At 40.8% G+C, this 12,627-nt stretch overlaps 1 protein-coding gene across 2 annotated transcripts in view; it reads left to right on the plus strand.

The window, feature by feature from the left end:
* Nucleotides 1-447: 447 nt before the first annotated feature.
* Nucleotides 448-12,627, plus strand: part of cntn2 (contactin 2) — a 61,800-nt gene continuing 49,620 nt past the window's right edge. For both annotated transcript variants that reach the window (XM_088423040.1, XM_088423041.1), the window contains exons 1-2: nt 448-675; nt 4,180-4,318. In XM_088423040.1, coding sequence (XP_088279166.1) covers nt 4,246-4,318 — 73 coding nt within the window. In that variant the 5' untranslated portion in view covers nt 448-675; nt 4,180-4,245. The remainder of the gene's footprint in view (nt 676-4,179; nt 4,319-12,627) is intronic.

Genomic DNA, 12,627 nt, shown 5'->3' on the forward strand with positions numbered 1-12,627 from the left:
CCAGGAAATGACACTGAATCAATATAGAATGGCAATACTTTAGTAGTGTATCCCATATTTAAGTTGCACTGTTGCACTGCTTTTTTAGCATATATATATATATATATATATATATATATATATATATATATATACACAGTACATATGTTTTGTTGACGCTGACCTCACTAAAAATCCAATATAAATCAAATTGTACAAATACTGTTTAGTGAAATAGAAAGTAGCTAGCACAAAAGAAATTCCACCTTAACACCTGGCCCAGGCATCTCCATACCCAAAATTGGGTATGGGCAAGAAAACAAAATAAAAACAAAACAAAAAAAGAACAACAACCAAAACAAAAGAAACAAAAAAAAAAAAACACGAGAAATAAGCTTTTACTTTGTAAAACAGAAACTACCCGGAAGCGTTGGAGACGTCAATTTGGTCTGAAAATCGACCAGACTGTGATGGAAAGAAAGGAGGGATGCAAGGAAAAAGAAAGGGGCAGTGAGGAACGGAGAGGTTGACATTAGAATGTGGCTCCACTTATCACTGAACATTTCCAAATTCGTGTTAGTTTGAAACACGTGTTTTTGTTGCTTGATGCGGAGATAAACGCCTTTCTATCCCCTGCGAAAACTGAGCGGCTCTCTTTGCTGCTGCAGCCTTTGGAAAACATCGGTAGCGTCCAAGGTAAGTAAATAAACGCCATGCCTCCATCACAATTCTTTCATCTTTTTATCATTTACAAAATTTGGCACCAGCGAACCTGTCTGTGTAGACTTTTGCATTTTACTCTAGGGCTACGGTAGGGAACTCCAGTTCCTAGCGAGCCGTTTCCTGCCTGTTTTTAATGTCTCGCTCTGCCATCACATATGATTCAAAAGATGAATTCGTCACCAAACTCCTGATAATGAGCCTGATCAATTGAATCAGGTGTGCTGGAAGTAAGGGATATCAACAAACAGACAGGATAATACTCTCACGCGTTCGCTCCACTTGCTCCAGAATGTAATCTAAAATGTGCTGCGTTTGACGCAGTAGCGTCATAACTCCACAACACAATTAGTTATTTTTTTTCTCTGCAAAACGCGTTTATCGTCCAACATGTGTCTGAACAGTTCCAAACCTTAGGGGCGGCTAAATTCAGGATGCTGTACTTTTCACCTAACAAGTTAAATTCGTGCATTTTCTTTAAAATCAGAAATGAAGCTTGTATTTTCAATATAATTAAACTTTTTGGGGGAAATCAGAAAGTATGTAACGACTTCCTCTGGGGGAAATCACAAAATATTTAACGCCCCCCCCCCCTTTTTTTTAAATATTTGGGCCCATTGCTGGAGGTCTGGTTCCTTTAAATTTCCCAGAGTCCATTTATATGGCGTTATATTTGTGCCACAATTACGAGCACGCAGAAAAAAATTTGAGCGTTGAAAATAAAACTGAGCGAGCGAAAACAGATTTTGAGCGCAGAAAAAAAGTTCTTGAAAAGAAGTTTCTCGCTCAAAATTCCTTTTTGCTCGCTCGCAATAGCACTCTTGCGCTCAACATCTCGCTCTCGTTCGCGATACTTCTCCCTCCCTCGCTCAACATCGCGTTTGCACAACATCGAGCTCTCGCTCGCTCGAGTCGTCCTCTGCGCTCGCTCAGTTCTGCTCACGCGTTACGTTTGTGCCACAAAGCCAGCCAATCAGAGCTTGTAAAAGCACATTGATTGACAGCTTGGTATCCAATGAGATTGCTTGTTATGTTCACCCGGAACGAGCAAACGAGAGTGCGTCACATCGACGAGGGCGGGAGGAGGTGGGCTTATATTATTAAAGTACAAAAACTAACAAGGTATTTCTGTCAAATGATACAATACAGTGATAATAACAATATTAAAAGTAATTCTCCAGCCCAAGTCCGTGTTGACGCACTCTGGTTTGCCCTTTCCAGGTCAACACAGGGCAAAACAAGAGTGCGTCAACGGATAGCGTATAAGCAATCTCATTGGATACCAAGCTGTCAATCAAAGTGCTTTTACAAGCTCTGATTGGCTGGTTTTGTGGCACAAACGTAACGCGTGAGCAGAAGTGCGCGAGCGAGAGATCGATGTTGAGCAAACGCGATGTTGAGCGAGGGAGGGAGGAGTATCGCGAGCAAGAGCGAGATGTTGAGCGAGAGAGGGCTATCCCGAGCGAGCAAAAAGGAATTTTGAGCGAGCAATTTCTTTTTCTGTGTTCAAACTCCATCGGCGCGCGCTCAAACTCTTATCATTACGTGCTCAATAGTTTTTTTCTTGCGCTCAAAATCTGTTTTCGCTCGCTCAGTTTGATTTTCTCCGCTCAAACTTTTTTTTCGCACGCTCGTAATTGTGGCACAAATATAACGCCATACATTTACACATCCGTATTTACTAATGTTGTACTAATGTTAAAATTTTGCAGCCAACCTCAGCGGTTTCATACAACTTAACACAACTTGCCATCTTGACAGGGCATTGGTGTCAAACTCAAGGCCCGGAGGCCAGAGCCGGCCTGCCACATCATTTTATGTGACTGACAAATGCTGATTTGACTTTAAGTGTCTGACTAAAATACCAAATTTTCAAGTTGTCTTCAACTTTTAAAAATTTCGGGCAAAAAAAATTTAAAAAAAATCAACCAATCTCTCTTTGGAACAGAATTTACCGGCCTCTATTTAAAAACTAGGTAAATGTGTGACAAACACACTGAGAATATATTAGACTTTACATTCATACCCGCCCTCTGACTGAAATTATAACTAGAATGTTACGGAAACGAGACAAGTCCAAGGCAATGTGCGCATGCGCGTAGACGCAAATGCTAAAACTAATTTTGCAACAATAAAATTATTAGAAGTTTCAATGCTTTATTTTCTTGACACAGCTGAAAATTAATTTGCCGAAAAGCCCTAATAGTCATCATCATTCTCTGACACCCCAAATAGCCCCTCCCATTTAAATCCCAGTCATCCATCTCTTACCCGTCTTTTGTTCAAACATCCTCGTTACTCTTCCACGGGTGCACAAATTTGGACACGTCCAATTTGTTTGAAATGGACTTCGGTCTTCGAAGATGATTTGCTGATCATGTTACTTGGAATATTATCCCAAGCTTTAATTACCCAAGTGAGGACTGTTGTCAGATCAGAACATGGAACTTTGCCCTTCACTGTTTCTCCCCTCACCTGCCGGCATGTTCAAGCATACGTCTAAGGGCTTGAAGAGATAAATCAAGCTGTCTTTCCCTTTTCATAATGCGTTAAAGTCAGCAGAAAAAAAATATCCACGCAGCCTCGTTGTTGACAACAAAAAAGCAATTAGGCTACGCTTGACGAAAGTGTGTTTTTATTTTATTTTTTTGCCGTTATATGCAAACACAATAAAACGTTCCAAACGGATGCATACTATATCAAATTGTATACTTTATCAAATGTATACTATCCATAAACAAATCATTTTAAGCCTTGTAAATGACATATTACTTCTTTTGCATTCAAATGAATGTTATTCAAACACAGATATGCGGAAAAAAAAAAGATTCTGTTTTTAGTTATGCAGGGGTTAAAATACGGTAATTCAAATCACGTTTTAGATTTTGGTTTGCGTGGGCACTTAAACGTTTTTTGCTGGTCCGTTAGTCGTCATTCATCAGTGCCCTGACCCCAATGGTGTGGGCATGCAGAGTATGGTCTCTCTGAGACACTGTAAGGGCGCCTTGCATTACCGATTGCCACTAAACCTCCCACATTGTACCTCTAAATATAACTGACTGTCTTTTTAAAGCGCAAACTTTGCAACGTGGAACCGCACCCTTTGTCGGTCACAAGCCAAGTGCTACGGCTACGATAAATGGCGGTCTTCACGGTGTAAGAAGTTAATTTAATCCCACTAACCTTGGCTTTACCAACACTGGAACGTTGCTGGAGCAGCAGTTTTAAGTTAGCTGTGCTAGCTATGTTTCTGTGGGAGTTATCAACAAGACCAAAGAACTTGTTGTCTTATAAAAACTTTAGCATTCCTAAATGAGCATTTCACATTTCTTTGCTGGTTTGTCATTTGTATTTATTAGGCATCCTGGACCCCCTGATTGCAGAAATGAGATGCTGTTACGTCCCAAGCGTGTCGGCTGTGACTGAGTTTCATACTCCCCTTCATTTACTTAACTATTCCTGTTGGGCTTTTTTTTCCAGACATAAATGGGACTCATCTGTAAGATATAGTCGCAAGAATTGACTTACACAACACCTAATCTCTTCATGAAGAGGACCAAGAGGATGGAGTCATTATTGATCCTTCTGCTCTTCAGCTCACTTACGCTCAAGGCTTTTGGCAAGTTCATGCAATCATACACATACGATTCACACACTCTTTTGTTCCATCCATCCATCCATTGTCTAGAGCAGTTTATCCTCACAAGGTGCTTGTCCAGCTGACTTCAGGCAGTAGGCAGGGGGACACCCTGAACTGGTCGCCAGCCAATTGCAAGGCACACAGAAACAAACAGCCATTCATGCACCCAATCACATCTAAGGACAATTTAGAGCAGTGGGCCTCCGGATTACGTGATTAATCCATTCCGCGGTTGGGATCGTAACGCGAATTCGCCGTATGGCAGGCAATCCCAACCTATGCTAATTCGCCAATGTATGTAAAACCCCAGGTAAAAACATCTAAGTTGTAAATACATATTAAAAAAATGTTATCAAAATACTAAGTGCTGTGTATATATAATATAAATGTAGACAATTAAAAAACATCATAAATAAAATATATAGAAAGGATTTATTTACCTTTATGTGACAGCTTGTTATGGCCATATTACCTCTTGAGGGTAGCCCAGCCTAGGCTAGTATTTCGTATTTTTTAATTATGTCCAGCTTCATTTCTATATAAATCATCTTCTTACTCATCTTTTTAACATCACTAGCAATGTTAGGGCCCATGGCTCACACATTCAAGTTTGAATTAAGCAGTAAAATGCACAATAAATAGTTATTTAAGCACTCAGACGCGATACAGTCCGTAGCATGCCACCATTTTGACAGTGACGCAGACCAATAGCAGACAGCATCTCGGTGACACATTCCAGCGGAAGCAGTATGACAGGACCAGAAAATAAGAGCAATGACCTAAAAACGCCTGAAGATGGAGACAAAACAACACGAATACAGCCAACCCTTAGGGTCATGATGGTTGTTTTTGTCGTAAAGCGGGAAAAATACAGTAAAAAGGGGATGAAAAAACGGCGCAGATCACGTCGAAAGCTGAAAAAAGGCATGGGTGTCGTAGACCAGAGGTCTACTGTATATCCAGTACACCTGCCATGCATGAAGCGTGTGTGCCGGGCTCGGGGAGAACATACCAACTCCACTCAGGAAGGCCGAAGAAAGGTGGATTTGAACTCAGGTCCCTGTACTGCATATCTTTAATATATGTGGAGGAAATAAGTATTTGATTTCCCTGCTGATTTTGACATTGTCACTGTCATTTTAACAGTGATAGAAATAATACCCCCCACTGCTCCCTAAAAAATTTGAGAATTTTACATTTAACTACATTTTAAAAATCTGCATTTATTTGAGGGAAATTGCCATTTTATCTCCTACCAACCATTATCAATGTTGGTGCCCTTGGACCATTAAAATATTCCAAACTTCAGTGAAGTCATTTCCTGCATGAACGACACTTGTCCCAAAATTTGTCACCTGTATAAAAAGTAGAGATCGACCGATATGGGTTCAATCATAGCTCCAGAAGTGTCTGATTTTCCTAGACTCAGAAACATTTCTCATAAGGTTGAATTAAATAAATAGCTCTCTGAAAATGTTTCCTAGAAATTACAGTAAAAGTTAAACATGACTCCACCTAAAAGTTTCATAAAAGTCAGGGTGATGAATTCTAACGTGGGACCACAGGTTGAAGGTGTTTTTATTTTTTGTTACTGTTGCTCCCATGCTGATTTCACCATTGCATGTTTTGCGCACAGTCTTCCCTGGTGTTATTGACCAAATGAAATACTGCCAGACTGCACTTTTAGACTTAAGTGCATCCATCTTTAACAAGAGTCTGAAAAAAATAAAGAAGTGTTGGTGGGGCCCACATGCACGGCCAGGCCTCTTTTCACCAGCGATCAAACCTGGAAACGGAACGCGTCATTGGCAAATCCGAATCTAATTATATTGGCAAAATAACTAAAATATACCTTAATATTGCTACACATATGTGTGAAATATAATAAAATGAAACTGACGGCATTCCTGCCTGATAATTCATCAAGGATGGCGTCAGATGAGCGCAACCATCGGCCTCTTTCGCTCGTGATCAAACCAAGAAATGGGTCATCTGCAAAACCAGAAGAACTTCAATCAGCAAAACCTTTCCTTTACACAAACAAAACAATAATCATTCAAAAAAACACATCAATCATTTAACAATATAGTAACTTTTTTCTTAGCATTATTTGAAACAAAACACATCCCGTTGAATCAGCCTGAAAGGCAACACATTTACATTGATTTCTTCATATTGTCCGGTCGAATTGAAAAAAGGCCGATACCAATATACGTAAAATTTCCAAATATCCGCCCATATAATCGTACGGTTTCTAATAAAAAGCCACCTATTCCACTAGTCCACAATCTCAGTGACACTCTAACATACCCACAATAAGCAATGAGAATTGGTGACCTACACGATAGTGATGGGAGTTCCGGCTAGTCTTTAGCGAAGATTGGCAGTCTCTGTAGCTCTCTGGAGCTCTCTCTCATCTCCCTGTCTCTCCTGTTCGTGTGCTGCTTACAGTGTGCTGCTGTGTGTGTCTCTAACCCTTTCTTCTCATTGCCGTTTGTGAACAACACATCACTACTACACGAGGCTCGAATGAGCTACAAATCCATAAGAATGAAACTGAATGGGAAAGTGGCGAATTGGAAGACATACAAGCATGACTGACAATCGATCTAGGCTGGTGATTCTATGAAAGGTATCTCTTTCGTTAGGTGTTTTGTGATCATGAGAAAGGTTAGAGATCAGCACAGGAGGAGCTGGTTATGAGCTCAAGTACGGCCTACACAAGATGAGTCTATGAGTGTACTCCTACACTTTAATAGGTCACCTGATATTCATGGCTCTTCTGGAAGGAAGTATTCACTATCCTTTTTTGCAAAGTCAAACACCATGTGACCTTCTGCCTTTCTCTCTTGAATACCAAACCTGCCCATCACTTTTTCATCATCTCTGTGTCTTGCGCCAACATGTCCATTGAAGGCTGCACCAATAAGAACTCTCATTTCTTTGATGCCTTTGGATCACTTCATCTAGATCCAACCAGGAATGTTCCTTCTCCTCCAACTCGCATCCTACCTGTGAGCCATACTCACTAACAACATGAAGATCACACCTTCTCATTCTTGCTTTAGACTCAACACTCTATCGGATACACTTTTAACCTACAGAACATTCACAACTAACTCCTCCATGAAGATAATTCTTACTCCATTTGTCTTCCCATCCACACTATAATAGAATACCTTGAAACCTGCTCCTAGGCATCGAGACTACAGTGGTACCTCGGTACTCGACCATAATCCGTTCCGAGGTGGTGGTCGAGCACCGATTTGTTCGAACACCGAAACCATTTTTCCCATAAGAAATAATGGAAACTATTTTAATCCGTTTTTACCATTAAGAAAAATACCTAAAATATTATAAGAACATGTATCTAAACAACAATGAGGACGTAAATGTGCACAAGCGGTACATGATAAAGATATATAAAGCATTATGAAGCATTTTGTATAATTTACTTACGTTTTGGAGAGTGGCTGATGGCATACGGGAATGGATGCGGCGAGGACGGGAGGGAGGGTTAATCCTTGGAAGGGGAATCCCCTTTCATGATGACGCTAGGTAACGCGCCTTCAGGGGTTTTCTCCCTTCTCTCTCTCTTCTGTGGAGGTAAATCTGGCTGGGCAGTAGCCTTCCTCTTTTCTTTAAGAAGGAACCTGTCCATTGTAAGTTGCTTCTGCCTTTTTTGCACTGTTTTTCGGAAGTGCGCCATAACAGTCTCATTGAAAATTATCACAGCACGGTTAGTGACTGTGGTATCAGGATGGTATTTTTCAACAAACGCCTGCAACTCACCCCACTTAGCACACATGTCATTGATCACTGCACTGGAAGCCTCCTCTCTTACATTCTCATCGTCTGAGGATTCCTGCTCCTGAACCAAATCTTGCTGCTGCTGTTGTTGCAGGTGCAATAACTCTTCTGTGGTTAACTCAGAAGAGTGGCCTTCCACAAGCTCATCAATGTCCTCCCTGCTGACCTCAATGCCCAAACTTTTTCCCATGGAAAGAATGTCCTCCATGACAGCATTTTCTTCAGTAGTACATGTACAGCAGGAATAACAGCAGAAGTGCTTGGAACAGCCTCATACTGGAAACCCTCGAAGTCCCTTTCAGGTGCACACTCAGGCCAAAGTTTTCGCCATGCAGAGTTTAATGTCCTACAAGTGATGTTACTCCAAGCTTGGTCTATTAAGTTAACACAATTGAGGATATTAAAGTGATCCTTCCAAAATTCTCCAAGGGTCAACTGGGTATCACATGTCACATCAAAACACTTTCGGAAGAGGGCCTTGGTGTACAGTTTTTTAAAGTTAGCAATTACCTGTTGGTCCATAGGCTGGAGTAAGGGAGTAGTATTGGGGGGCAAGAACTTCACCTTGATGAAACTGTATTCATCTGTTAAGTCATCCATTAGACCTGGAGGGTGGGCAGGGGCATTGTCCATCACTAAGAGGCATTTTAATGGCAACTTATTTTCGATGAGGTATGCCTTAACTTGGGGAGCAAACACTTCATGGACCCATTCAGTAAAAAATTGTCTTGTGACCCATGACTTAGTGTTAGCTCGCCATATAACTGGTAACTTAGTTTTAATGATGTTATTTCTCTTGAATACACGGGGATTGTCTGAATGATACACTAATAAGGGCTTGATCTTGCAGTCTCCACTAGCATTGGCACACAATAACAGGGTTAGCCTGTCCTTCATAGGCTTGTGACCAGGCATTTTTGTCTCCTCCTTTGTGATGTACGTATTGGCCGGCAATTTCTTCCAAAACAGGCCAGTCTCGTCACAGTTAAACACTTGTTCAGGAACATACTCTTCAGCCTTGATGGTCTCGCTGAATTCTGTAACATATTTCTCAGCCGCTGCTTTGTCCGAACTGGATGCCTCCCCATGCCTGGTAACTCTATGAATTCCCGTTCTGTGTCTAAATTTTTCAAACCATCCCCTGCTTGCCTTGAAAGTAAATGAACTAGCACTTTCACCTCCAGTAGTTTTCAATAGATCTTCGTAAATTTGAAGAGCTTTTTCGCAGATGAGAGCTTCACTAATGCTGTCCCCTGCCAACATCTTTTCCTTGGTGAAGATAAGAAGCAACTTTTCCATTTCTTCCATTATCTGAGGCCTTTGCTTACTAATTGCTGTCACTCCCATTGCAACATCAGCTTTCTTTAACACTTCCTTATGCTTCAAGATAGTGGAAATGGTTGACTTTGCCATTTCATACTTCGATGCGAGGTCGGACACCCGTAGACCACTTTCATATTCTGCTATTATTTCTTTCTACCGTTCGATAGTGGTCCTCATTGTTTTTCTCTTTGCCTTCCCCTTATCACTATCTCTCTTAGGACCCATCATTAAGGGCTAGCGCAACACAAAAAAGTTGAAAATTGGGAAGAAATACGTACTCAAACAAACTGCGTAAGTCTTACTCCGTTGGCGGTCTGAGTTGAACTGGCGCTTGAACTGGCCGAAAAGAGCCGAGGAGCGCGTTCGGGTCGGCTCGGCTCGGCTCGGCTCGGCTCGGCTCGGCTAGTCGAGAACCGAAAATCTGATCGAGGTCCGATGCATTACCTACTTGATTTTTTTGGTCGAGCACCGATTTGGTCGAGTATAGAGGCGTTCGAGGACCGAGGTACCACTGTATCTTACTTCTCTGCATCATGTCAACCAACTCTCTATGTCTTTGTTGTGCAGTTCACAGTCCTAGGTTCAAAATGTGAAATGCATAAATGTACCGTATTTTCCGCACTATAAGGTGCACCCAAAAGCCTGATTTTTTTTTTTTTTTTTGAGCTGACAGTTTTAAGCCTTATAATCCAGTGAGCCTTATATATGGATCAAATGCTGACTGCATAAACTATAGTTTATGCCTAAAAAATCCAGTTCAAACCGACCTGGCCCGAGGGTATTAAAGCCGACACAGCCCAGTGCGATTAATTAACTTGATTTGCAGGCCCAACACGATTTTTTTTTTTTTTGAGGACTTAAGAGTGTGTGGCCCCACACTCATGTTTGTCGTTTAAATTTCCCTGACTTTCGTTTATTCGTAACTTCTTTGTGCTCCATATCGTAATAGCGGGTCAAAAATATAAGGCGCCACGCCTCCACCCGCGCTTGGCTCTTCACTCATACTGTTGCATGTTTGTAGTTTAAATTTCCCTGACTTTCGTTTATGCGTAACTTCTTTGTGCTCCATAATGAAATAGCTGGTCAAAAATATATAATGCATGCCGAGGGGAAAATCAAAAGGATTGCGGCGCTGCGTTCACAATTGCATGGCTTGATCTGGATCTATTCTGCGCTCTGCGCATTGTCTGTTTTTTCAGATTTTTTTTTTTTTAATAACGAATATTTCTTAGTATAATATCGATACAACGCTTATATTGTATAAATAATGTTTATATTCTATTAATGAAGTTTGATGACTTTGCTGCTTGTTTTTAATACATTCCCTTTAGTAAAGCACCATCTAGTGGCTGCATAACGCAACTCTATCTAGTGGATGCATAATGCAACCCCAGCCAGTACTATGGTTTCAACTCTATGTGCGCCCTATAATCCGGTGCGCCTTATAGTGCGGAAAATACAGTCCCCAATCTTATTCAACGCATTTACTGTGTAGGTGTAAACAAACCTAAAGTAAAGAGCAAATGTTTATAAATTCCTTTTCTGCTTGGTACTTGGCAGAGGTAGATAGGCCTTGCTCTTTCTTTGCCTTCCCTTTCTCCACTTCTTGCTGCTTTTTGTTGTGTGCTGTCTTCATTTTGTTATCTATCAAAGTGGCCTTTTGCAGTATTTCTTGTCCTTTAAATCTGATCATGAAATCAGCTGGGCCCTTGATTCAATTGGTTATTTTTTTTCTTTTCGACGAGAAGGGCAACGGGGGGGGGTTCTTGCCCGCTTGCCGATCCGGGACATTTGCTGCCAAATATGCCAATCCATTGAACAAGTTGAGGGTGGTTTGTCTGTCAAGCTTGTCCATAGAAAATTTGGAAGACATCTACAGTATATTATTGGATTCTTGATCACAAGGATCCTCCTTATTGGAGCCAGTGGATTTCTGTTGTATCAACAAACTGAGTGCAGCTCGGAGGAGAGGCAGCAAGCCCATTTTGAAGGCAAGTGACCAAGGCTCAGACTCAAGCTGACTCAACCTGAACCATCATGGAGAAGTTGGAGGCTCGCATCGGATTTATTGCTAATTTGACTAATTGAAGCTCATTCAGAGCCCATTCAGAGGCTCATGCTATGTACTCAAAGTCGATCACACTTTATAGGCCTCCTTCCAAAACAACTGATATCTGGACTCGTTCTCGGGAGGACAAGGAGTTCTCAAGATACTGCAATCGTTCCTCTCCATCCTTTCAGGTGGCCTTAAGACTGTTGGTTGTATTGCACTGGCAGAACAAGGGCACACTTATGTACATAGGAGACATGTCATTGTGTCCTTTTCTGTTGGCGCAAGTGCACAGGTTTTTTTCCCCACACTTCAGCCATACCTTTCATCTGGGGCATGGCCAGATACTTGCTTCTTTTCTTTTTTTTCCTCCCCGTTTCTTCATTTAACAAGTTTCAAGCTGTTAGTGGAGTGCTCCTTGTGGCAACCTTTGAGGCGACCTTTAATCTTAATTGCTTGTTAAATTGCAAGTTCCTAGTTCCTCGTTCCTCTGTTAACATGCTCACACCTCCCACCAAAAGTTCGATTAAGGAGTGAGAAAGTTGACAAAGTAGCGAGGAAAGAAGCGGTCGAATAATTTTGTGGAAATGAGAATTTTATTGTTAGATAAAAACATCTGCAAAAGATGAAGACACACATTGACATGTGTCATTAACACAACTTTGCATATACAAGGACACACAGTACCTGTTAAGAAATTCAAATATTGTATGTGAATGTAGATATGTTGCAGATGCATTACGTTTAATGTATAAAATGAAAACTATGAATAATCATTAAAACTTTGTCTTTGTGTCTAAATATTATAGATTTTCTATTATTAGAGAAATACCAGCTCAATTAAACCTTAGAAGTAACTTCAGTGTAACCATGTTACATGTTACACATATTTTTTTTTTTTTTGGGGGGGGGGTCTAGTACTTAGCAGATACTTTGCAAAATTCATATATTCAAACTATCAATTGATGACACAAACAGGGACCGAAACTGACTGAGACATCCCAATTTTGGGGTGTCACAAAATTCATTGAAAGTTCAAAAGCATTGTAAAAAACTTCTGAGATTTTATTGAGGGGAAATTTCTGTGTACATTTTTACATTTTAC

This window comes from Hippichthys cyanospilos, chromosome 9 (genome assembly GCF_059441005.1).
Source record: "Hippichthys cyanospilos isolate Australia breed blue-spotted pipefish chromosome 9, RoL_Hcya_1.0, whole genome shotgun sequence".
Classification (NCBI taxonomy): Eukaryota; Metazoa; Chordata; class Actinopteri; order Syngnathiformes; family Syngnathidae; genus Hippichthys; species Hippichthys cyanospilos.